Here is a 25,567-nt window from a genome sequence, read left to right as displayed (position 1 = left end):
TGGTGGTGGGTTGGTAATGGCGATTTGGCGGGCTGCAGACGTGTGTCGCGGGCTGGGCTGCTGATGCTTGGCATCCGAGGCGAGAGTCAGTGCTTGCGGCTTGGCGATGCGGTATTTTTGGCGGGAGATGCTGGCTGGGCTGGAGATGCTGGTAGCTTCGCGTCCGAGGCGAGCAGAGGCGATGATAGCTGTTCGACGTCCGATACGAGAGAGAGATTTTCGCGCGCGTCCAACTGTCAGATTGCCGGTGTCCTCGCGCTCTCTGTTTTACCGTCAAATTCTAGCGGCGGCGCGAGCGGCCGTTTTCGGCAGACCGCGTCTGTGTTTTGGCGGGAGCGTGGACGAATTCGAATTTTTAGGAGGCACGCTCCGCTCGGCCGAGGGTTGCGAGAACCGCGAAGAGTGGGCGTAGGCTGTGGTGTTATGGGAAATATGATGGTTTGGTCCGCCCTTTGAGGTGGTCTTCTGTGGGAGACCTTCATCCGGTATCAATGTATAATAAATTGAAGTGCTGAGGATTGAACGAATACAAGTGCACAGTTTATTAAACCGAGTTGAGTAAATTGTCTTCAAAGTTAAATATGCAATTTTAAATTGTACATATCGTCTTTGAAACTAGAAAATTGTGTAACTCCAAAAACACTACTTTACAGGAGAGACAAAAAAACATTATGGTTTCCTATACAAATATATGGTTTTGGAGTGAAATCATCCATGATTTAACAATGATACAATTTTTCTGGAATTACAACATTTGCAAGATGGATAGATATTATCAACGGCCACTAGATGGCATTCAACGTAAATTTTCGATTAAAACGGAGTTACACAATTTTCTAGTTTCAACGACGAATGTAGCTCTTTTCAACATTCTGTAAATGAAGGCTTATTCATAAATGACCCTTTATTACTATGCTACTAAAAATATTGATATTTCTTTATGTTTATTAATGTTTTTAGTATTTGAAGTAGGACAAGTCAGGCCTAAAATTATATACAGGTGGCCTTCAACTTTTCGCACGTAATTGGTTCCTGAAAATGTGTTAGAATGTTGAATGTTCAAAAGTAGAGGGATGTAAAAAAATAACATCAAAAAGTGTACTTTAAAATATTTATTATCAATGGGTATAATAAAGTTAACGAGGCGTATTAGCAATCAGGTATTTTCTTTTACAGACTTGTCAAGAGATAGTTGAATACCACCCATTTACGTATTTGAGAAGGTGATGGGGAGCGTAGGAGAGAGGAGCGACTGCATGGAAACGCACAGTTTTTGCATTATTGATTTTTAAGAAATGTACGAAATAGCGAATTGTGCGAAAGTAGAACGTTCAAAACTCAAGGGCCACCTGTACACTGCTATGAAAATAACATTTTATACATTATGTCCATGGGATATACTACAATGTTAGGAATTTAATGCTTATAACTTTTCGTATAAGTTAGTTAAGTACATGTTTATATTTTGTTTCGTGCATAAATAAACTGTGAAAACTGCTCCTAACTTTTTAGAATTATATGTCATTTGGACTTGTTTAATCCACAGCACATCAATTGTTAAAAATGAAATCTTAGCTATTTTATAATGGTCCTCTGTAAAGATTAATGCTACAACCAAGGCCTGAACAAAAACGATGCATGAGTGCGAGTGAGAAAGTATTCGGCACCCTTACAATCTCTGCGACACGCGCTAGAGTAAGATAAAAGGTCTACATATCTGTCGGCTTGTTTCTAAAAGTATCGCCATCAAATCGGGGCGAAACGCTTCACATAGCGTCTATAACTTGCGAGCTCGAGTTGCTAAAATTGATATTTTTTGTGTTAAACATAAAGTCAATGGTAAATATTTTTAGTTAATTAAGTAGAAAAGATGGTTCTGTGTGTTGTCTTAAAATGTGGTAGCCGTACTGATAAGCAAGAAGATGGTATTACGTTTCATAGGTAAGTTGATACATGTTCGTGATAATTTATTTGTATTTTATTATATATTTTAATATCAGTGACCTAGTGTTTCTTTAAAATAACTTAAATTGTGGATATCTTTACCTAATGGTTGCATTTTGACCGCTTAAAAATACTATATGACGTAAAAAAATAGAAAATTATATTTTAATTCTGAGCGTCTAGTGCGAGCACTTTGGGCGAGCACTAGCGAAATGGTCTATGGTCTCGAACATTTCTAGACGAATGTGTTCGCTCGCCCACAAACCAAACGCAAGGCACGCGGCTTCATTTAGTAATGCAACGGGTGGCGTCTAGATGTATCTATAGTCTATGGCTACAACAGTAGTATACTGATTATCCAGACAACGATTGTCGAAATCCTACTCGCCAGTTTCCCACAGGCGAGTGAATTAAGTCAATTAAATAGTGTATGCCTCATATTTCGGCTGCTGTCACGGGTAGCACAACACACAAAACTTACTCAGAAAATGTGCAATATACCCTGTCTAAACTGCAGTGGCGAAGGGTGGAGGTAGGCTGTTAAGATCTGCCATAAATGGTGCATACTAAACTTTGACAGTTATATGTATTTGTTTTCATTGAAATAAGACTACAATTTACAGATGGTGTCGGTTAGTTTTTAAAATTCATTTAAACCCTGCGAAAACAAGGCCATAATAGATAATAGTCAAAAAATACTCGTCTATCTAAAATTATGCAATTAAATCATACATAACTTTGGATATTTTATAGATAAAATAATATTTTTTATCTATTAGAGTTTGGTTAGGCAGGGCAGATACGTGTGACTAACAAAGTTTAATGCACACTATTTATGGCGGATCTTAACAGCCTACCTTCACCCTTCGCTACTGCTAAACTATCCTACATTGAACACCTGACCTGTGACTTCCTACTATTTGTGGTAACGTCTAGAGGTCGTTGAGTGTGAAGAGAATTAACTCAATGTGCATTAAAAGAATTTTTTTTGGTGGGTTTGCCTCCTAGCACCAGATCCTTTCCCTCTCCGTAACAATTGTGGAGAATGTGAATTCGATTTGAGAAGTGTGATTTTATGATTTTGACAGACCGCTACTGGTTTTAATTAGTTAGGATAATCGGCATTCTACTGATACTATTATTTTCACTTAAAACTTTGGGTCTACGTCATAAATTTTAATCGTGGCTGCAGAAATCGCAGCTGTCATATGTTGGTTATATAATAAAAATGTTATTTTGTTATCATATTTTAGAAATTCATATATGTTTAGTTCTTTATCCCACATGCCCATCACAAGAGGTTAGATCTCTCATGTCTTGCATGCATCGCACGTTCATATCCCACTGCAGTTTCAATTTCAAGTGATGTTTGTGTAGATATAACGCATGTAACCAATGGGTTGTGAGATTAGTTGAAGACTGATAACCATTGGTTGAGTTGGGATACCAATACTGTTTCAGAGCGGAAATGGTGATACCTTTTTATTGAGCTATCGACAACTTGATAAGACTTTAATAAAACCACACTAACATCGGTAATGTGGTGAGATAATGCAATCTTGAAGCAGTGAGTTCCTATATGATTGTCGGTTGTAAATTACGTGTTATGTGTTGCAGCGGACAGCGGAGTATCGGCTGGGGAGAGCCATGAGGGGTGCGAGGGAGGAGGCTCCATCTCCGAATCGGAAGGGCATAAGAGCCGCAACGCTTTCGCAGCCGCAGCTGCAGTCACAAGTGGCGCGGCCGCCGCCAACGCACCTCGCTTTGCGGAAGGAGGGGCGGCGGGGGGGGCTCCGAAGGGGGGCGCCTCCCCCCGGGCCTCTCACCCAAATCCACTTCTAAGGTGACTCACCTTCACTCAATATGTCAGGAATTGTAAACACAGATATCCATCGTTTTGAGGTTACTCATTCATGACTGGTTGTTTAACTGTCATTTGGCTTATTATAACAGCGTGATACACGCAGAGTTGAGCAATCAAACAATTCTGTCAAAACTGATTGAATCGAAACAATTCCTGAGAACAGTAATAGGAAAAAAAAGTTTCTATTACAAAGATAATATTTATCATCATAACCCAAAGATATGAAGAAAAGCTACATTTAGTTGTGGGGAAATTATCCCGTTCAACCTCAGAAACGACCTTGCAAACATGGTGACTAAATGTAGCTATTCTAGTTATGTTTATATAAATTGTTTCAAACATACGCTACTGTGATGTGTTGGAAAACATTAATATTAAATATTATCTACATATTTGTGTTATTAATTAAAATGCAATAGGTATTTATAAACGTATGCATTTTAATAACAATAATATTATGTTAATGTTCGGCACTTCAAAAATGCTTTGCAAAAGCACATGGGTGCCTGTGATCACCCGATTGCTGACCTCTGATCTAAGCAATCATATTCATTTGGATGTAGCTTACTATGTAATGAGGAAATACTGAATATGGTAAAGATAAACAATTACTGAATCTTAGTATTGAGTAATTAATCTGTTCACTACGCTTGGCATGTTTGCATGTAAACATGCCCAAACATATTGAGTCTTATGTTGCAATGGACATTTAAACATGCCCGGAATTAATTGAAATCAAATTTTGCCGGAGTTAATAAATTAATTTGATTAGAATGATTTTATATAGGTGATTAAAAACTAGTTGGCGTTGATGTAAATGATTAGTTAAAAGTAACTATATTTGTTTGTAATGGGCAGGTCCCGCACAGTCCCGGCGTTTGGATCTCGCGTGAGCGGTTCGGGTGCTGCTTGCCGCCGAGCCAGCTCGCGAGCGGAGAGCGATAGCTCGCGCCGCCTCACTCGCATCACCATGACCTCCGAGGACCTCCTGCAGCCCGGACACGTCGTCAAAGAGAGATGGAAGGTAACGCCCGCCACTCTTTTTTCCCTTCATCTGACAAACAATGACTTGAATGAATGTTTCTTTTCACCATGCTTACTCCATCTTTGGCTTTGTTGATCTATCTGAATTTATTCAGTCTTCTCTAAGTAAGCAGCAGACTCAAAGAAAATTCACATCCTGTCAGGATTAAAGATCAAGACATCTAGAGATTGTTGGGCACATATTAGAACATATTTTTTTTTTCTACCATGTCCGATTCTAATAAGATCATATAGGCCTCCACAGAGTGGAGGTTAGTATTTTACAGATATTGTTTTTACGGGAAATGGATGTCAGCCACTTGCTCAACCTATTAGGTCCATACTCTGACTCATACACAAATTGAAAAACAATATGTGTTCTTGCCAGACCCAGGATTTGAACCTGGGACCCACGACGCTTAAGCCGCGCGAACATATACATGGCAATTATTTCTCTGTACAAACTTCTGTGAAACGATAAATTTTGACAAACTTAAGAATTATTATATAATATGATCCTATCTAAATGCACGGTGTTTGTTGTCAGGTGGTAAGAAAGATAGGCGGGGGCGGGTTCGGGGAGATCTACGAGGGCCTGGACCTGCTCACCACGGAGCAAGTGGCCCTCAAAGTGGAGTCCGCCCGTCAGCCCAAGCAGGTTCTAAAGATGGAAGTGGCCGTGCTCAAGAAATTGCAAGGTATGTAATCACTTTTTTGACAATCATTGGCTCATTTTTATAAACAAATTCTTTTGCAAAATTAGCGAGTGAAATTACATTCGCTAATATCTAAACTTCTAATATAAAAAGGGTGATACCTACAAAACTTGGTGAAAGGTGTTTTTTTTTTAAAGCATGTCCGATCCTAAGAAGATCATAGTATAGGCCTCTACCGGTTGCGAAAGGTGGAGGTAGGCTGTTAAGATCCGCTATAAATGGTGGACATTAAACTTTGTCAGTCATACATATTTGTTTTCATTGAAATAATACTACAATTTACAGATGGCGTTGGTTAGTTTTTAAAATTCAATTAAACCCTTCGAAAACCATGCCATAATAGTCAAAAATTACTCGTCTATCTATAAAATATCTAAAATTAAGCAATTGAATCATACATAACTTTGGATATGTTAAGATAGAATAATACTTTTTATCTATTATTGTTTCGTTTAGGTAGGGCTTAATGAATTTTAAAAAAATGAGCCAACAATATGTGTAATATGTATTCTTAATCCAACAAAAACAAATATGTATGAATGAAAAAGTGTGCATGGTTGGCAGGGTTTAGTTGATTTTTAACCATCTGTAAATTGTAGTCTTAGTTTAATGAAAACAAATACGTATGACTAACAAAGTGTAATGTGCACTATTTATGGCGGATATTAACAGTCTACCTCCACCCTTCGCTACTGACCTCTACAGAGTGGAGGTTGTATTAATAGGTTTATATTTTTTTTTATGAAAAATTGATGTTGGTCACTCTTTTCAACCTATCAGGTCCAAACAAACACTGAAAAACAACATGTGAATTTGCAAGACCCGGGATTCGAACCCAGAACCCACCATTATAGGCCTGACACGTAGCCACTGTGAGCAATGGGTTAATACGAATTGGGTTCATTTGCCATAAACTATTTATACTATTTATAGCGATTTCCATTAATTCGATGAATAAATCATAATTGTCACTACTGGTATTAATCTGAAAGAAATTATTGTATCAGAAAGGGAAACAATGTTACAAAATTGCAAGTTTTTCTGTTTTACTACATGTAGATACAAACAAATTACGTGGAAAGGAAATTTTGCCGTTAATATTTGTGAGTGTTTTAATAAGACAAATTTCTTTTCCTTAATACGGCAAACATCAATTTCTTTTTTTTGCACAAATGGTTAATTGGAATAGATGCACGGCATTAATTGATAAATTATGTATACTTCTTTCTTTCGAACATGTCCGATCCTAATAGGATCATATGGGCCTCCACAGAGTAGAGGTTTGTATTGACAGATGTTTTTTACGAGAAATGGATGTCAGCCACTTGCTCAACCTCTCCATACCCCTGACACCCACAAATTGAATAAACAATATGTGTACTTGCCAGACCCAGGATTCGAACCTGGGACCTACGGCGTTATAGTCCAATGCTTAAGCCGCGCGGCCACCGTGGGCATTGTGTATACAACATGTAGATTATATAGTCTGTCTTTGGATGAGGGATATAATTGATAAGCTGTAGACTAGAGTAATGTGTATTCCATTATAAGCATCTGAAATGCCTTTACCTTTCAATTTGAATAATAGATGGTATTATTTTCAGGCAAAGAGCACGCTTGTCGTTTCATAGGATGCGGTCGCAACGATCGCTTCAATTATGTGGTGATGCAGTTACAGGGAAAGAATCTGGCCGAACTGAGAAGGGCGCAACCGAGAGGAGCATTCTCCTTAAGCACCACTCTCAGGTTTGCTTACTCCACAATCAATTAATCTGTTCGTTATGAGATTACATAGTGCCTGTGTTCCTGATTGAATGTTCATTTGTCGTGTCCTTCTGTTACAGGCTTGGTCTGCAAATTTTAAAGGCTATAGAATCGATACATGAAGCCGGATTTCTTCATAGAGATATTAAACCTGTAAGTATAGTGTTCCTAAATTTATTTTCGTAACTGAGGTTCTGAAGATCGAACGAATGCAAGTGCACCAGTGACCAAGTTGAGTATATCAACTTCAAAGTAATATATGTATATGACTTGAAGTTATAAAATATCCATTATCCATTATTACTATTATGCATATTTGCCAGACCCAGGATTTGAACCTGGGACCCAAGACATTATAAACCGACGCGTTAGCCGCTCGGACATCGAGGGTTACCACGTTTAAGCATCAATTACATTGAGCTTCTTTACAAGCTGTTTTTGGCGAATTTAAAAGCGGGCGATTCAGCTACTGCGATTTGATGATTACAAACAAAACTTTCCATTCGCTGAAAAGCCACAAGCCAGCGACTATTTTGACAGAACATAGTTCGTTTTTTTACCGGGAGGTTGGTACTGCGCAGACGCAGTAGGCCCACACGCCGGCGTGTAGCGTGTAAAGTTGACCGGCTTTCAACTTTTCTCGGTAGAGTGTTAACAACCTGCTTATTAGCTTATTTGATGATTACACTGGGCGACTTTACAGGCAGATTGTAAATTCGCCAATAAACAGTTCGTAAAGAAGCTCAATGTAATTGAGGCTTTACCAGAAACTTCATTATATAATGGAGTAATTTTTTTTAAGTGGAATTTTTGAAGTTGCTGGAATGTCACTGTAAACATTTTTTTTTTATTAATTTTAAACGATTTTTCTGCTTAAGGTTTAAAGTGATGTAGAAAACAAAATATATAGTAATATAGAAATACTGATCATTCACCGAACTCGGAATTGACAGAAACTTTTTCTTTTACTGACGTTAGGCATGTTTTACTATAATATCCATTGTCAACCTGATGTATGTATGTTTTATTTCAGAGTAATTTTAGTATAGGGCGCTTGCCTTCGACGCAGCGCAGAGTTTACATGCTGGACTTTGGACTGGCTCGGCAATATCGAGATGGGACGGGGCAGGTCAGACCTCCCAGGGCCATCGCCGGTTTCAGAGGTACGCCGTCACCCCCATCTTTCATTTGAATATGAAAACGTTATCAGTCATGGCTTATATTATTCTTTGACCTTTTTTCTAAGTACTCAATTTGGTTTTGCAGGTACGGTCCGATATGCATCTCTAAATGCTCACAAGAACAAAGAGATGGGTCGCCATGATGATCTGTGGTCTCTCTTCTACATGCTGGCCGAGTTCGTCAACGGGCAGCTGCCATGGAGAAAGATCAAAGACAAAGACCAGGTTAGAAAACTGTTATCACTCGGTGTCCTTTGCTCTTAAATTTCATAATCATTATTTCAGTCCATTTAACATAATTATGCTGACCTTCACATTTTCCACTCCTGCTCATTTATGACTTTCGACTACGAAGTTGAATTTGCGTTCGAATTCGAGGACTTATATTATACAGCTCTCATAGATATTAGTAGTTCATGGTTCAACAGTAACAATACATTTTTATATACAATAGCCTTACTATTACATCATGGCTGGTACGTTTAAGCAGTGAAGGATTAACTATTTTGTTGCAACGGTCATTACATTTTGTTTGAAATTTCAGGTGGGCCAGATGAAAGACAAATATGATCATCGGTTGCTGCTGAAGCACCTACCTTCTGACCTTCGACAATTCTTGGATCATATCCGCGTCCTCAAATACTTTGACAAACCAGACTATGGGGTGAGCTAGCGTCTCATTTTACAATTAATTACACCTACATACTGAGTGTGTCTATATCATGTTGTTTGATTCCAAAATATTGTGGCAGACGTGTTGTTATTTGCCGTTAGACGGTTGTCTTTACTGCACCAAACACGGATATGGCGAACCACCATAATTATTGTTATTGATTCTGTAACATCTACTATGTGTATAAAACCGTATTCTTCAATCGACCAATTCTGAAGTAAAAAAGAGGTTGACTGTAAATCTTACGACAATAGTTGACTTGCTAAATTTTCAATTGGAAGAACGAAAATATGCAATTATCGACATTTATATTATAATAAGACAGTAAAGTGAAGCTGAAAAAGGAGTTATTGAAGCGCGAAATATATTATGGTGCATGTCGCGTACTATCACGTGACGTCACAGTAAGCTGCCACTACGGGAAAAAAGTGTGTAATGTCATTTTTCTTGGTGTTAAATGTTATCAGACTGATGCTCCCATCCCGTAGCACATTTTGAACCATTAAACGAACATTGTCAGTTGGCAAAATCTGCTGAAATCACCAGAACAGCAATGAGGTCACCTCACGTTGTACTGCATTGCATCGACACCTGCATGACTCAATGAATGTTTTTTATCATTTTCTACATGCCTACACATTTTTGAATCATGTCAAAATCGCGGAGGTTTTGTTTTTAGCGGTTGGCACTATGTATTTTCTATGAGAATGTTGTCTATTATCTATGGTCTGCGGGTTGGATTCCGTTCAAAATACTATTGAATTCCTGAGAATCGGTAGAACTCGTTACTAGGTTACTCCATCATTGAATATACAGAGATTGTGTTTGTTCAAAATATTCTGCAAAATGACGAAACCATAGACTAAATTTGTCGCCGTGACAGTACGCGATATGCATCTCAATATAATCACAACTTAAAGCTAGTGATTTAATTTGTAGCAAGTTCCTACTTTTGTGCTCTAATGATTTACGTGGCAAAGCTGCAAATAATACAATCTATAAAATCTACCTTCATGTTTGTGCTTATAAAGAAGTTTTTTTATCTCTTGTAAAACAGTTCAGAACGATGCTATAATGTATTATGATTAATAATAATTAGGATTTTTACCACATTCATTCTTGTTAGAGTTTTCTTTTCATTAATCCTAAGCAGACTACCATGTCGAGTGTGGTGTGGCACACTTAGATAAAACAGTTGTGATAATTTTCCGGTTGGTTTCCAGATGTTGATAGCCATGTTCGAGAGGTCGATGAAAAGGCGAGGGGTGACGGAGGCAGACCCCTACGACTGGGAAAAAGTGCCTGATAGCTACGTCAAGGTAATCCATAACTACAAACTGTATTACTCTGAAGTCTTTGACATTAAGATCAATATTGTATCCTAATCCTGCGGTTGGGCTATTGATAATTAATAAATACTTTTGTTTTATCCGTAGATTCTTGGCGAAGCTGACTTAGCCAGAAGTAAATTGCCCATCCACGGCCAGCCGGACAATAATCAAGAGAACATTCAACCGGCCGACAACAGAGACCACGTATGTTACAATTGATGATTATTCTACTTTGTATTTTCCCTTAAAATTCTTTTCAGGGCTTGTAATTCGGTTCCGCTAATATAGTCATACAAGTTTTATTATTTCTAGTTTTGAAGAGGTTATTGTAGTTCACAAGATGGCTTTAATTTAGTGTTGTCCTGGTAATTTTTTCATTTTAAATTATGTAATTAACAAAACACTAGTTGCGTAATCATGAGAAATATATAGGTTTCTTTATTATACTCTAAACTATCGGAAGAGTTATTCTTATGTATTATTCTGTTGAAACAAATTATGTAGAACAATGTATGTGCACTTTATTGTGGTGGATTTTTAAAATACAATTATCAACAAAATTTACAAATAAAAATATCATGGCCAGTATAACATTGGACTTTGCAGTACTTTGAAATAAAAAAAAAATTACAAAGTATGATCTAAGTGCACGTGGATTTTTACTTAACATAATTCGTTTTGAATATGAAAATATCTGAAATATTCAAACCTACTGTTTTCACTGTTAATTCTTTCAAATACTTTATGACTTTTGCGCATTATCTATGCTTACCTAGAACGTTCAGTTGTCTATGTTCTCATCAGAAAGTAGAGGTTACTTATTGTGGCATGGGACATGTACGGAACCAGATATGTAAACCGTTCTCAGTCTATTTCATCTGTCATTTAATTTAGGCTCTCAGGAATGTCATTACGGAAAGTATTAGTAATTTGACTGATACAAATATAATGGTCGTGAAATTTAGAAGAGAAATAATGGACTGTATTGATGGGTGGGGTGTAAAAGGGGTTGCTATGTGGAACAATCAGGATCCGCAGAAAATGCACTTGAACGGATTATTATCTAATATCATTCCACTACGCCAGTGTGCAATAAGTTGTTGTTGCATAAGGGTGGGGTTAGGATGGTATCTTGGAAGGAATTGGCCCAAACACATCACAGTAGCATTTTCTCAATGTGCGAATGAGTTAAAATGTCATGTTGTGAATTGTTTGGACAGGCTCGGCGCAGGATGGAAACGGAAGTGACCACCGCGCTGGCCACAGAGACCGCCACACACTTTCTTTATAAGGAGAAGGTAATCCAACACTCCAATCCATCCACACGCAATCAGCTCATCTTTTCTTTTAATCCTCTCGAGGGTTGCACGTTTCAAACTGCAGCATATTGTGATCACTGACTGAATTTACTCATAAATGATAACTTACTGTATTTAGTAGTCACAGGTAGATGTTCAACGTTGGTTAGATTGATGATTTTCAATCTATAACAAATTCATAGAGCATAAAATTATTAGAAGATCAATATACACATCTCTTCTCTGATTTGGTAAATTCAAATTCAATGTAATCATTTTGTGAATTAAACGAGGTGTTTAGGACTGAACTAATACAAGTACGTTAATCAAGTTGAGAAAATCAACATAAAACGTTAAATATGTGGAAATAGCAACAGGTTTTTATATATCACGTTAGTATTGAACTTGTAGTTGTAGAATTCAGTCAGCTATCATGATGGCTCGCAATATGTATCAGTTATGTGGCCTTCTTCACAGTATGCATAATTATTTTCATTTGGTGGCGGTTTCTTCCCTTTTTTAGATATATCAAAATGGCGGTGGGTTTTTGTGATGGGGCGATTACGCGGCTTCATTATTATTTTATCTTTTATGCTTCTGTTGATTTTATTATCTTTTGTATTATTGATTGAGTGGACATTTGTGATGGTGTGGTGGCTTAAAAAGAAAATCATTATTGACCTGACTCCAATATTGATTCTCTTCAAACTCATTAGCAGTTAAGTTGACAATACATGTAATAATTACAATTGGACTGCGTTATGCACGGACATTTTTAAAAGAATGTTCGACAACTGCTAGGAAGAACTTCAAATTGGATAAGAAAAATAAAAATAATGCAATAATATAGCTTTATAGATTTCTGGACCTGAGAGTGTAAGTATCGTAAGTGAAGAATGCATTTATTTTAAATGAATTCATTTGAAATAGTCATATATGATTTCCTCACCACGATACTTACTCCAGATTTAAGAGGAACTGTATAGAAGATTGGCTTGAGTATTGGAGTGTTCTGATGTGACATTGTTCTTAGAATTCATGATTACTTCTTACCTTTACCAAAAATCAATTTGATCTGTGACAGCTAATAATAGATGTCTTCAATCTACTCTATAATGTAAACAGATAGATTAAAAATATTATGTTGAGTTTTTCTGCCATGTTTAATTTTCATATATCCATAGATTTAAAATTCCATATAATGTTCTTAAAATAAAACTAATGTTGCCACGATCGATCTGAAACGTTCACTAGTTTTCACGACTTCCAGATAGACATGTAAACAAACATCGATGTCGTCAATCCAATTTTTGAGATAATGGAACTTAGACATTGCATTAGTGCTTATCATTGTTTTACACATGTAGCGAAGGAGGGGGAGGTACTTTGGCGGGGGGTCTGAGTAGGACCCGAAGTCGGCCAGGAGGTCTATAAAGTAAAAAAGTAACATTAAAATGTTTAAATGTGTTTTTTATCAACACTGTAATTAAGTACTTATACTCCTCTTCTATCCATCTCCTCAATTGTAGAAACTTTATAATTAGAAAATTAATAATACATAGTTATAGAATCTATAGAGCTTAATATTTTTGTTTTGTGAAAACATTGCTTCGTCTGTAAATGTACAATGCTGTCCAATTACGATAATAAGTGACTCATTGAAAAATTTCACGCAGAATTTAGAAACACTGAAAATTTTTATATGTATTCAAAATATATTTAAATAATCTAATCATTTTTTTTTTTTGTATTTTATAATGTCCATATGGCAGTGGTATTTAAAGTGTGAACAATCCTCAAGGTCATCGCAGGCTGTTTGACAAAAATAATAATTACAGACAATCTTAATTACATGCCCACTGCTCTTCCCATTTCCCTACTATGAGCATTTGTCCTCTATTTTAGACCTATCGTCTTTTATTTTAGTGGTGAGCTCTTTAGATATTTTTATTTGAAAACCCTACATTATTTGTCCATTAATTCAAAATCCGTACTTTATTCAGGTTGAAATTACAAAAAAAAAAATGGCAAAGAAATCAAAAATATACTAACTCGTAAAAAATGACACTTTCAATTGGCTAAATAAAACTTTTTGACTTTTGGAAAAGCTAAAAATAAATCTTGAATCTGATTCGGAAAAAAGGTGCTGTGAAAGAATCTTTATACACTGAGGACACCATGAAACGAAAAGTTTAAACACCACTGCCATATGGGGTGTTATAATAATTTAAAAAATATCTATTCTATTTGAATTTAGGAGTGAGTTCCTAATGGACTTAATAAAATAAACGAGACCATTTAATTTTGATTCACCAATTTATGGTAATCAAATGAAACACCAAATTAGAACAATATGTAGATTGATGTATTTAGTTATGTTTTCAAATCTTGATTGATGATTTAACGAACTCTGTTCTGCACAGGTGTCAGTTGACAAGAACTGCAATGCAACGGCAACGAATGCCAGCTCTTTAGGGGTCGGGCGTAACGCGGTGGCCGCTAGTGGAGCTGCTGCTGGTACGCTCCAGATCACCTCAACAGATGTCGCCGGAAGCAAAACACAACCCGCCAGCCCAGGAAAGAGGGTCAAACATGCTACACAGGTATCCTAAGTCTTCCATTCACATCTTTCATAAGTAGTAAAAACCGTGGCTCAGGGTCGTGGGTTCGAATCCTGCATCAATTGAATTTATGTGCTATTTTTTTCAATATATGTTTGAATCCGGATCATCGACTCACGTTTCTCGGCCAAGATCCGTATCAGATTGTTGACTGAATGTAATCAATAAATTAATTGTATTATTAATTAGGGCTTATTTTTACACTTCCTTTTACTATCTTCTGAATTATGACAATCCTGGTAAAGAATATTCTAATAAAATCTTCATATGATGCTGGAAAAAGTCATCTTGTAAGAATCATTGTATAATATTAATTATTGAAGAAATTGAATTACTATTTTTGTTCCTAACCAGAGCATAATATGGGTGACAGAATGATTCTTATTCCACCCTACCTATTGGATACTTGTGCTAGCTCAACACACACATTGAAGAAATAACATGAATTTTTTGACAGCTGCTTTAATTCAATATTAAATATCAGTAGATCTACTGAAATTTCAGTAAACATGGCAACACTGGTCACTGTTGTTTTGACAGCTTATTTCAAAATGGAAGATGGCAAGAAATTAACCAATAAAATTATTGACTGTAAAATAATATGAAATCAGATTTACAAGAATAGAAATAAAATACTGGAAACATATTAATGTATAATCATCCATTTTTTTAATTTATTTTATAAAATATTTTACACTGTGATTATCTTTCTTATTTTATAAAGAATGCTCTTAAAAGAAATGCCATAAATACTTTTCATTCACATTTTATTCCAAGCTCGTGGAGTAAATGTGTGGCGTAGTTTTATTTCTTTTCACCGTACATTGGGTTGAATAATTAATTGTATTATTACGTATGTTATAAGACTCAAATCAAAAATCAAAAGGTTCATCTTTATTAATGGTATATTGTGATACAGGGTGGCAGCGATAAACCTGCAGAGAATGATGCTGACAATGTCGCACCTTCGGCCAGATCGACAGAAGAAAATGTAAAGGTACAATTCATAATTAGATTATTCAGATTTTTGAGAAGTTGAGCTAACTTAACCCAACCCAACCAACTTTCCATCTTTGAGAGGTCTGCCAGGGACTTATCGGGCATCTGGTCTTCCGTGCGTCATAATGTGCCGGATCTAAGTTTCGCCCATCCTCTGCACGCACATTACTAAGTTTTCTTCTTTCTCTTCCCTAGCTTACAACATCCTCAAATTTCTTAGTTAAAAAATCCTTCAAAAAATTGTCAAAGCGATCAATTTTTACGTGAACAGCTTTATGTTTGAGTGATGTTCAAATTGATTTATTTTACACGATATACATTTACATTTGAACACAACAAATTACATATTGAAAGTGCCCATGGCATACATAAATTATTATGGTTGGATTTAGGCAGGGTTTAATTGATTGTGAGATTTTAAGAATGTTGTAGGAGTGTTATATTAATCAATGTGTTTACAGGGCGGCGCATCGGCTGCGGCGGGATCCAATCAACAGCAACAGCAGTTGGTGTCAGAATGTCGCACAGAAGGACCTCACTCCAGACCCGAGAGGCAATCTGTGCCTCCTTGCAGACCCAGGGCCAACCTCGGAGGTACATAGTTTTTTTCATTTTTTCAAATATCTTATTTTCATAATCATTTTGACACACAAGGCACTGTCAGCCACTAGCCTTTATTAGTGACAAAGTTCTTTGGCCTTACTTCAATTGTCTGAAATAATAGAATTCCCCTCACATATTGTGTTTAAACAGATCATTTTAAACTGTATAGCAAAATGGCTTATTAAATAAAGAAAATATTGTTATTATTGAAAATATTTCGCAACCCCCACCCACAAGTTAAACAACCCCTGTACTAAAACGGCTGTCATGAAAATGAATGGTATTGATTGTAAACATTTATGACAGGTTCAGGCGACAGAGCATCACCGGCCGGCCAGCACGGAGGAGCTACCCTCGGAAGACTCCGAGTTGTTACCGCACCACCCACTTGTGTGCAAGACCTCGCCGTCTGCACCACGCCAGGTATTGGTCTCTCTTTCAAATTTTTATTTATCTCATAAATATTATGTACAGATTCATTCATTAAGTCATATCTGCGGTGAACATTTTCTGATAAAATTAATTATTCTAGGTGAAGGCGGAAGTCCTCGGGTGGTGACGGAAGTTGACAGCCTCTATTCCTTCGAACTTCGCCAGCAAGGAGCGGACTCCGCCCAGAGGAGAGGTAATCTTTTGAAATAGCATACTTTGTATTCATGGGATTCAAATTATCTATTAAAAATATTTATGCTATTGTAAAATGAAACTGAATGAATCATCCAATTGTATTTTGAAACCTTAAAGTCCGCTTAAAGCAGCGATACCCAAACTTTTGATGGAGCCCTTGAAGCATTTTGTAAAATCTCAGGGAATTTTGTGTAAATTCATTACTTCCTACATTTATTATTTCTATGTGGCTATCTTAAACAGATATAATATGTAGAGAAAATCTGCACATTCCACTGAAACTTCTCTCTAAAGTTGTATTATTTGCATTTCTTCCTTTATTTGCCGTCCCTTAGAATGTGCTGGCCTAAGTAACGTATTTCTCGCCTACCTGCAAACAGTGCATAATAATATGATAATTGCTGAAAATTGAATTTCACAATGTGTATTTCTTAATTCCTCAAAAATTTCCAATTTTCCAATCCAATTTTTAGTGAAATTGTTCTTATTTATTTTAATTATAATTATAACACAATAATGTTTTATTATTTAAAACTATGTGACATTAAACCTCAATTTTAATTTAGTACCAAAATGGTTTGTACTTTTCTCGCAAGATTTAGTGAGTTTAAGTGAGCAATTGACTTGTAATATTTCAGGTCGTAGAGGAGTCCGTCCGGGATCAGGTGGAACTTCGGGTGCTGTCTCCAAACCAATCTGCCGAGGGGATCAAAGCCTCACACAATTTGCGCAAATTGATGATGAAAATGTCTCCGCATTACAACAGGTTAGCTGTTTCACAGTCCCGTTATCATCTCTACAATTTTTTTTTCTATCACAGTGATGTTGATAAATGGAAGTACAGAGTTGATATGGTCCAGAATGCGGTTATACGATGATGAGTAAATACAGATGCGTAAGGAGAGGTTCAGCCATTTTTAACTCTTCTTGCTTCCAGCTATATCCCACCATCCTACTATTATATTGTGCCTTCAAAGTGCACATTACATACTAATACATATATAGCTCTGTATTGAAATACATAAGATGCTAAAATTCCAAAGGCTAATTTCCATATTTTGTAACACAGGTGACAAAGGGCGGCGCCTTGACTCTGGCCTCTCAATGGAAATCTCAGTTCGACGACTCAGAAGAGACCACCGATAATGAATGGAAACAGGAACAACTTCAAGTTAGTACACTCACACAATTTGTCTACTTAGATATTTGCAAATTACAATCTGTCAGTTATGATTTCGTTGATCACTTGTCTCATGTTATGGTTGGTTTGTTGTTCAAGCAGTCTCCTGACCATCGCATATCGCTGGCTGTAGATCGAGAGAAGGTTAAAGCTAACCAAACTGGAACCACTTCTGCCGCCCTCGTCCCGGCACAGGGGCAACTTGCCACTAGCAGGTTTGCACCTTTCTTCAATTTGATAATGATAATATTAGCTCCCGGTCACACCCTTACTTAAAATTTAGCCTACGGTAATATGTACAGGCCGAATGCATTTTCGAATGCCAGTAAGTGTCATGGTTTTTTAATTGTATTGTTACAATTAAACATGTGAAAATGTTTGGCTTGTGAAAACATCCAACACCTATGCTCTGTCGAGTGTCATAGTTGGAAAGGTCAAAAATAGGAGGGGCTTGCGTGGTTCAATAGAAATAGTCCCTGAATAACGTATTATCAATTGTGAGTGAATCAAAATAGATCTAGCAACAGTTAAATATTATTATGATATAGTAGGTATAAATCAAATCAAATCAAATTTATTTATTTTACATATAATGAACATAACAAATTATAAATTCAAAGCGTTCACGACATGACATAAAATAAGTGTTAATAATTTTTAAAAATAAAAATACAGAGAATAAGGAATAAAATAAGAAAATAGATAAAATAAGTAACAAAATAAAAGTAGATGGAAGCACACAGAGGGAACTTTGATAGACCCTATCTTAAAAACTTATAAAACAACGTCCACCTAAATTCACCTCACGTAAGTGGAATATACCAATATCCGAAGCAATTTCATTAAACATGGTTACTGCCCTCCCAATTGGCATTACTAATGGCAGGTTAGTTCTGCACCGTGGGAGAACAAACAACGGATGCCCTCGATTCCTAAGGTAATTATCAGAGACACACAAGCCAACACCACCAAGAATGGCAGAGTTCACATTTACGCCGCGTATAAGTCTGAAAAAATATGTAGCTAAATAAAGATCCCTTCTAAATTTTAAGCTACAGTGTGTAAGCATCCCTAAAAGAAAATCAGTCTGATAGAGCCACGGATAATATCCATACAGCCGAAAGTAAAGGAGTCTTAAAAAATTCTTTTGGACTCTCTCCACCATAAGGCCGTACTTCAACTGATGCGGGGCCCAAACGATAGACCCACTCTCAAGTCTGCTTCTATCTAAGGAGTTATAGAGAATTTTTAGTACCGTAACATCCGAAAAGACCCGGGAAGTACGCAAGACAAAGCCCAACATCTTTAGCGCCTTTTTACAAATAGTATCTATATGACCACTAAACGTCAGTTTACCGTCAAACATAATTCCAAGATCTCTTACAGATGATATTCGCGAGAGAACTCTGCCATGCATCGAGTACTGGAAAAACAATACTCGTGAGGCTTTAGTAAACGATAAAACATTGCATTTATCAATATTGAAGTCCAGTTTGTTACGCTTGCCACAATCTAATATATTATCTATATCAAGTTGGAGTTGACGACAATCGTCCAAGGTGACAACTTCCATGAAGAGTTTCAAGTCGTCAGCAAACAACAAAAACATAGCATTTTTAATTACCAATGCTATGTCATTTATAAAAATCATGAACAGCAATGGCCCTAAGTTTGAGCCCTGGGGGACACCAGAAAATGTGTAAAAGGTCTGTGACTGATAAAGGCCGTACGAAACGTATGGTTGACGGTTCCTAAAATAACTCCCGAATAGCTTCAAAAATCGATCCGAAAATCCAATAAGTTGGAGTTTTTCCATTAGAATATCGTGATTGACTCTGTCGAATGCCTTCGAGAAATCATTGTAAGAACAGTCAACCTGGCTGCTTCTATCTAGTACTGACGACACATAATCAGTGAATACCATCAGGTTGGTTTCCGTTGATCGGCCTGCTCTAAATCCATGCTGTTCATTCATTATAAATGACTCAATTTTTGGAGAAATCATGCTGTGCATGATCATCTCCAGAACTTTTGCTGGTGCAGAGAGAACAGCTACCGGCCTGTAGTTTTCTACTGACGACTCTGTACCACTCTTATGAATTGGAGTCACCTTCGACATCTTCCATATTTCCGGAAAGATACCTGTCTCCATTGTAAGATTATATATATAATGCAAGTGGGCCTTTGACAAAATCAACACAACCCTTTAAAAAAAATGTAGGGACGTTGTCCGGTCCCAAAGAGCGTGTATTCTTAAGTTTTTTAATAAATCTAAACACGTCACCTTCATCAATTGGGAAGATGTCAACGGATTGGGCACCGCACGATCGTTTTCTTGACTTTAAGGCGACATCCAAATTCGGAATACTACTTGCGTAGACGGACCTGAAATGACCAGCAAATGCTTCTTCCATTCCATGTCCAGTCACCTCTTCGCCCTTCCACGTCATCGAATTGGCAAATCCACCATTCTTTCTTAATGATTTTATATAATCCCAAAACGATTTAGGATTTTCACGAATGCAATCCTTTACCGATTCCATATATGTTCGATAGGCCAGCCGAACAGCTTGTCTCACTCTCATACGATAAAGGCCAAACATTTCATAGTCATGCTGACCATGCTTAGCCTTTCAGGCTGTATGATAGTAGTGTTTGACTCTAATGTCTCTAATAATCTCCCGAGAAAACCACTTCGGATATCGTCTTCCACCTCGACATAGTGACTTCCTTGAAAAACATTTATTAAACACATTATATACAACATTATAAAAGTATTGTACCGCCTCATTCACATCAAAAATCTCACGCAACTCACTCCAATCTACCTCACTCATTAAAGAGTAAAGCAGCTTGAAATTTCCACCATCAAACTTCCATCCCCCACACCAATTAGCTTCTGTTCTGTCTAACTGTTCGCAGCGGGCGAATCGCATGAAATACGTGTAAAAAAACCAATGTAGGGTGATACACATCCTCTCATACAAAGGTAATGTACATCGTGAAATTGATAAAATAGTGTTACTGAAAATCCTATCCAGAAGTCCACCTTTAGAGTTAAGAATATCATTGTACTGGGAAAATCCAAAAACAGCACATATAAATTCCGGTTCACTCTTGACCCTTTCACCGCTGCGCGCTGAGTTTAGATTAAAATCCCCCATCACAATAACCCTCTTATCCCCAAATACGACGATACTAGATAACATTTTTTCAACAAAAAGTTTATACGCCTCCACTTCACTTGCTGGAGGAAAATACACGACACAAATGTAGACAGTTTCTCTGTTACAGGTTAGTTTAACCCAAAGGTCCTCGTTAAAAGTCTCCAAAATACGAAAACGTTCGGCCTGCAACCCTTCCATATTTCTAACTCCCAGGAGGCAGCCTCCTCCCTGCCTGAGGCCTGTTCCGGAGTCTCGATCCCTTCTAAAGACAGCATAATCACCACCAAAATATTCACGACTAAAAACACTGTCATTAAACCACGTTTCAGTTAACGCTATGACGTCGTAGTCGTCAGCTAATACGCCGTTCAAAAATTCCACAGATTTTGTCTTCAAGCCGCGAATATTCTGATAGTAAAAAAACAGTTTATCTGAACGGTGACTGTTCCGAAGTCAGCTAACCGGCAACCGTGGAGTTTCCACTCTCGACACCCATTCTTTTATGAATGAGTGACGTGGCCAGTTATCCGCCCTCAAAACAGTGTCCGTGACATCAGAATGGATACCTACCTTGAAGGATGCGTAGTCCCCCCTTGATTTAATTTTCACGACTGTGAAATCAGCGGTACATAACTTATTTAAATAGCTTAAAACATCAGCCGTTATTGTATCTCTGTGAAGCGGGCAGATGTGATACTGCTTCACAACAGTTTTCGCTCGTCCAGCGAGGTTTCCCCGAACCGCGACACACCGCTTCCGTGCAACAGTGGCTCATCCATCAACAATCCTAGGTGTAGGTAAATCTTCAGCTGGTTTCGGTTGTGAGGCCTCGGGTGACGATGAGGAGTCCTCTTCTGGGGCGACTGCTGGGATAACCCCGAGCGCAAGAACATACGGTCATTGCTTTTATTCTGATGTAAATGTTTGGTATTTAGTTTGCCATGCATTATAAATTAATAATTTCTGAAACCTGAAAGCCAGTCAAGAAGAATGTCAATTTAAACATTTTACTGATTTATAAAAATGGCAGCACTTTTGTTTTTTTTGTATCATTTCAACATAACTGTCAACTATCCATTGAGTTTAACATAGTATTGATATCTATGTATTTGGCCCCATGCGACTTTGTTAAATGAAATATACTACATACTGACCTAATTTAGTCTAATCGATAACGTACTAAAAAAAATAATGTGCAGAGAAAGTATTCAGTCTGTGGGTGAGTTAATATAATAATTAACTGATGTTTTGCAGAGACGCTCCGACTCACAACACAACGCAGTCCTCAGATGAGCACGGCCGTGCTCCGCTCACAGAAGTTCATCTGCCCTTGGCCGCCAATGCCAACGGCATCGTTGTAAGTACACCTAACTCAGTGTTGTATAGTGTTGTAATACTATTTGTTTTTTAAACTCACATTTTGATGCTCATTCATCATTATATGTGCTGTACATCAAATTATAGCAACAGCTACAGCATATACTATATTGCAGCACAATAAACTTCTAATGTCATAAACTCTTGAAAATATTTTACCACGTTTTACTGAAAACCATCTATGCAAGGAAAATTTTTCTAATATTTCATTAAGGCGGTGAGCTGCAGTAATTGTCATAGCATCTTGTGCACCACTCTTTTAATTGAAGCTTTCGCTTTTTGCTATATTTTATGTAGATAGTAGTCACTTTGGATGAAATCCAAGCTACTATTAAAAGATTCATTCAACGGATATCTATTAAAACATCTCATCACCTCTGGTTTCATTCAAATAGGCTGAGAGCCACTGGAATGATGATTTCAACTAGAAGGGTGTGAGGCTTTCAATTTAAATAACAAAATTCCATATTATCATGTGGAGATTATAGATTTCGACAAAATAACCAACACACATTCAATTTTAAAATTAACTTTAGGTACTGTAAAACACAGACAGGGAACTGAGGAGTAAGAATTATACTTTTGATCTCGTTGATACGATCAATTGTTTTTGCGGTAGTGGATCTAAGAATAGTCTCATCTACCCTTTTTTCTGGACGGCCATGGTGCTTTTTCGACTGTGCGAGATGTGAATTTAACAAATTAAACGGTTACGTCATAACTATCTGTTTATATTACTTACCGAAGCAGTATTGTGTTTGTCAAACTGGAGATTAAGAATATTAATAAAATACTGTTCCGCTTTCAGAAGCACATTCCCGTATGCGGCAAGCCTCCGTCCAACGGCCACCTGCAGAGGATAAAGGAAAGTGACATGAAGTCATCGGCGAGCATCAGCAGAGTCAAACCGGCCCCTGAGAACCGCCCGCCTAAGATCAGGTACGACTTCAGCCGCTATCACCCCCTCTGCGTCTGTGAACTCAGGAACGACTCCTTCCTGCCCTACATCTCTAAACCCAAGAAGGCCAGGTTTTGATCACCAGCCGGCATAGACAGACGCAGCTGCCCCTAAAATTTATATTAGATAATTAGAATGTAGGCTATTCCAAGCATTTACTGCCATTGAGTATAATAATATAATATGTTGTGGAAACTCACTAAACTTCACTATGAACGAGTGCATACATTAGGATAATATTGTATTATAGTATATTTCAGTCATGGAGGTATTAAACTGTTCAGGCAAAGCATTTTATATAAATGTAGAACCTGGATCCATGGGCACTTATGAATACAATTGCATTTTAATTAGTTTGGATTATTTGCTTTATATTCAGGTGTATATTGACGAGTGAAAGAGACAATAATGTGTAGAGAGAACTACACAAATTTCTTTTGAATAACTACTATTTTAATATCTTAACAGCCTGTATTGATTTTATTTTTGTATCCACTATCATGAATAATATATTATTGTATCTTTCTTTTAACACTGTAATTATTATATTACAAAATACCAATTGATTCAATGACAGCTAAAAATACATTAATACTTTCTCTATACATACTGAAGATTGTACATTGAAAGCGATACATAATATGATTTGAAACAAGTATTTGTTGCACAGTATAAGTACTAGTGTAGCGATTTTTTTATTTTTAAGCTTACGATATGAAATTTAAATTAGAGTAGGAATTTTTGTCTTTTGTAATTTGTATTTTTTTACGGATTGTTTTATAAATTTATACTGACGACTTGTGGTGTTTGATAATGGCGAATAAATCAGCAATACTCACATCACATTATTCTTCTTTTATTCAACCACATAATTCCCTAATTTCTTTTCAATTATTTAATTATTTTGATCCGTCCGTACACGCAGTTTCAATCCACCCGACTTCTTCGTGTTCCGTTTTGACATGGTCAGGTTTTACTCGGAGGACTGCAGCCTCCTGTGAATTACACCATGACAGACGACTGAAGATCACCACATTTCTTTTGGATGTTCAGCTCCATAGTTACATCCTTGTAATATCCATTCATTACACATCAATGTGGCCCTACCCAATAAATTACCCCAAATTTATCCTGTCCAATATTCCCCACATCATTTGTTGTACTTAATTATGTAGGTCCTTTCTCTCGTCTTTTATCTCATTATATTAATGAGATTTTCCCTGAAACTCATTTTGTCTACTTGGCAATCAAAATTCTGCATCATAAAAGTCTTTGATGTAATATGATATGATTTCTTGTAGCAATTTGCTACTTCATCACTTAACCTAGTCTGGATGTTCATTTATGAAGTTTGTTGTATACGATTCTTCCGTCTTCTTTATTAAATAGGTCTACAGAATCCATGAAGAGCTGCGTTGGAGATTTCTTTTGCATTTTCATCTAGATGTATGGTTTTTTTTACTCATTGTTTTGTTTGGCTTTATCTGTAATTCTGCAAAATTTCTTTTAATTTTAGGAAAAACAGTTTGATTATATTATACTTTTAATCAACAGAGGTTATTGAAAACTAAAATCCTGAAAGACTGTTTTTCCCAGAATGAGAAATATTAAATCTCCGCTTTATGTAATTTTTGTTTGTGGTTGTTTTTTATGTGGTCTTTATTAGTTAATACTTTATGTATATCATACATCCAATATAATTTTTTTTTTTTTTATGATATTTCAGGTGTCTGAATATAGCCGGTATTGAAGACTATCCCAATCTGCAAGATTCTCTGCCGAGATGTTGGAGTTTACCAGATCTAGGTGAAATATTTTTCTGTCTTTTCGTTATTAGTAATATGTAGTAAAGTTATACCACACTTAATTATATTCCCTATCTTTATGAACAAATTTAGGTGTTTTATATGAGCAAACACACCTAAACTCATAAAAATATCACAAATGAAATTGCCTTGCAATGAAAATAGATGGAATTGAAATTACTTCATTAATTTAAATGGTCAGAAATATGGTAAATTATAAAATGGCCTGAATGTACTAGGTTATAAGACGATGGCCGAGCGGCTCACGCTTTGGCTTATAATGTCGTGGGTCCCAGTTTCGAATCCTGAGTCTGGCAAATTCACATATAGTTTTTCAATTTATGTTTGGAGTCAGAGTATGAACCTAATATATTGAGCAAATAGCTTACATCCATTACTCTAAAAAATCTGTTAATACAGACCTCCACTCTGTGGA

The 25,567-nt window shown here is 36.7% G+C and overlaps 1 protein-coding gene across 9 annotated transcripts in view; it reads left to right on the top strand.

Moving 5' to 3' along the window:
- Asator (tau-tubulin kinase asator) overlaps positions 1–25,567 on the top strand; it is a 139,096-nt gene that overhangs the window by 99,994 nt on the left and 13,535 nt on the right. For 3 of the 9 annotated variants that reach the window (XM_085956258.1, XM_085956265.1, XM_085956263.1), the window contains exons 3-24: positions 3,562–3,787; positions 4,667–4,832; positions 5,379–5,529; positions 7,152–7,293; positions 7,392–7,464; positions 8,345–8,474; positions 8,578–8,717; positions 9,037–9,156; positions 10,389–10,484; positions 10,602–10,700; positions 11,717–11,794; positions 14,218–14,397; positions 15,335–15,412; positions 15,876–16,008; positions 16,324–16,440; positions 16,550–16,642; positions 17,283–17,410; positions 17,714–17,815; positions 17,924–18,039; positions 22,246–22,348; positions 23,177–23,307; positions 25,053–25,132. In XM_085956258.1, coding sequence (XP_085812384.1) covers positions 3,562–3,787; positions 4,667–4,832; positions 5,379–5,529; positions 7,152–7,293; positions 7,392–7,464; positions 8,345–8,474; positions 8,578–8,717; positions 9,037–9,156; positions 10,389–10,484; positions 10,602–10,700; positions 11,717–11,794; positions 14,218–14,397; positions 15,335–15,412; positions 15,876–16,008; positions 16,324–16,440; positions 16,550–16,642; positions 17,283–17,410; positions 17,714–17,815; positions 17,924–18,039; positions 22,246–22,348; positions 23,177–23,307; positions 25,053–25,132 — 2,682 coding nt within the window. The remainder of the gene's footprint in view (positions 1–3,561; positions 3,788–4,666; positions 4,833–5,378; positions 5,530–7,151; positions 7,294–7,391; positions 7,465–8,344; positions 8,475–8,577; positions 8,718–9,036; positions 9,157–10,388; positions 10,485–10,601; positions 10,701–11,716; positions 11,795–14,217; positions 14,398–15,334; positions 15,413–15,875; positions 16,009–16,323; positions 16,441–16,549; positions 16,643–17,282; positions 17,411–17,713; positions 17,816–17,923; positions 18,040–22,245; positions 22,349–23,176; positions 23,308–25,052; positions 25,133–25,567) is intronic. The other 6 variants (XM_085956259.1, XM_085956264.1, XM_085956262.1 and 3 more) reach the window with 4 other exon arrangements.

The sequence above is a fragment of the Rhyacophila brunnea genome, unplaced genomic scaffold, assembly GCF_057557595.1.
Source record: "Rhyacophila brunnea isolate RB1 unplaced genomic scaffold, BYU_Rbru_1.0 scaffold_6, whole genome shotgun sequence".
NCBI classification, from domain to species: Eukaryota; Metazoa; Arthropoda; class Insecta; order Trichoptera; family Rhyacophilidae; genus Rhyacophila; species Rhyacophila brunnea.
Note: the sequence above shows the minus strand (reverse complement) of the source record. Positions and strands in the feature narration are given on the sequence as shown.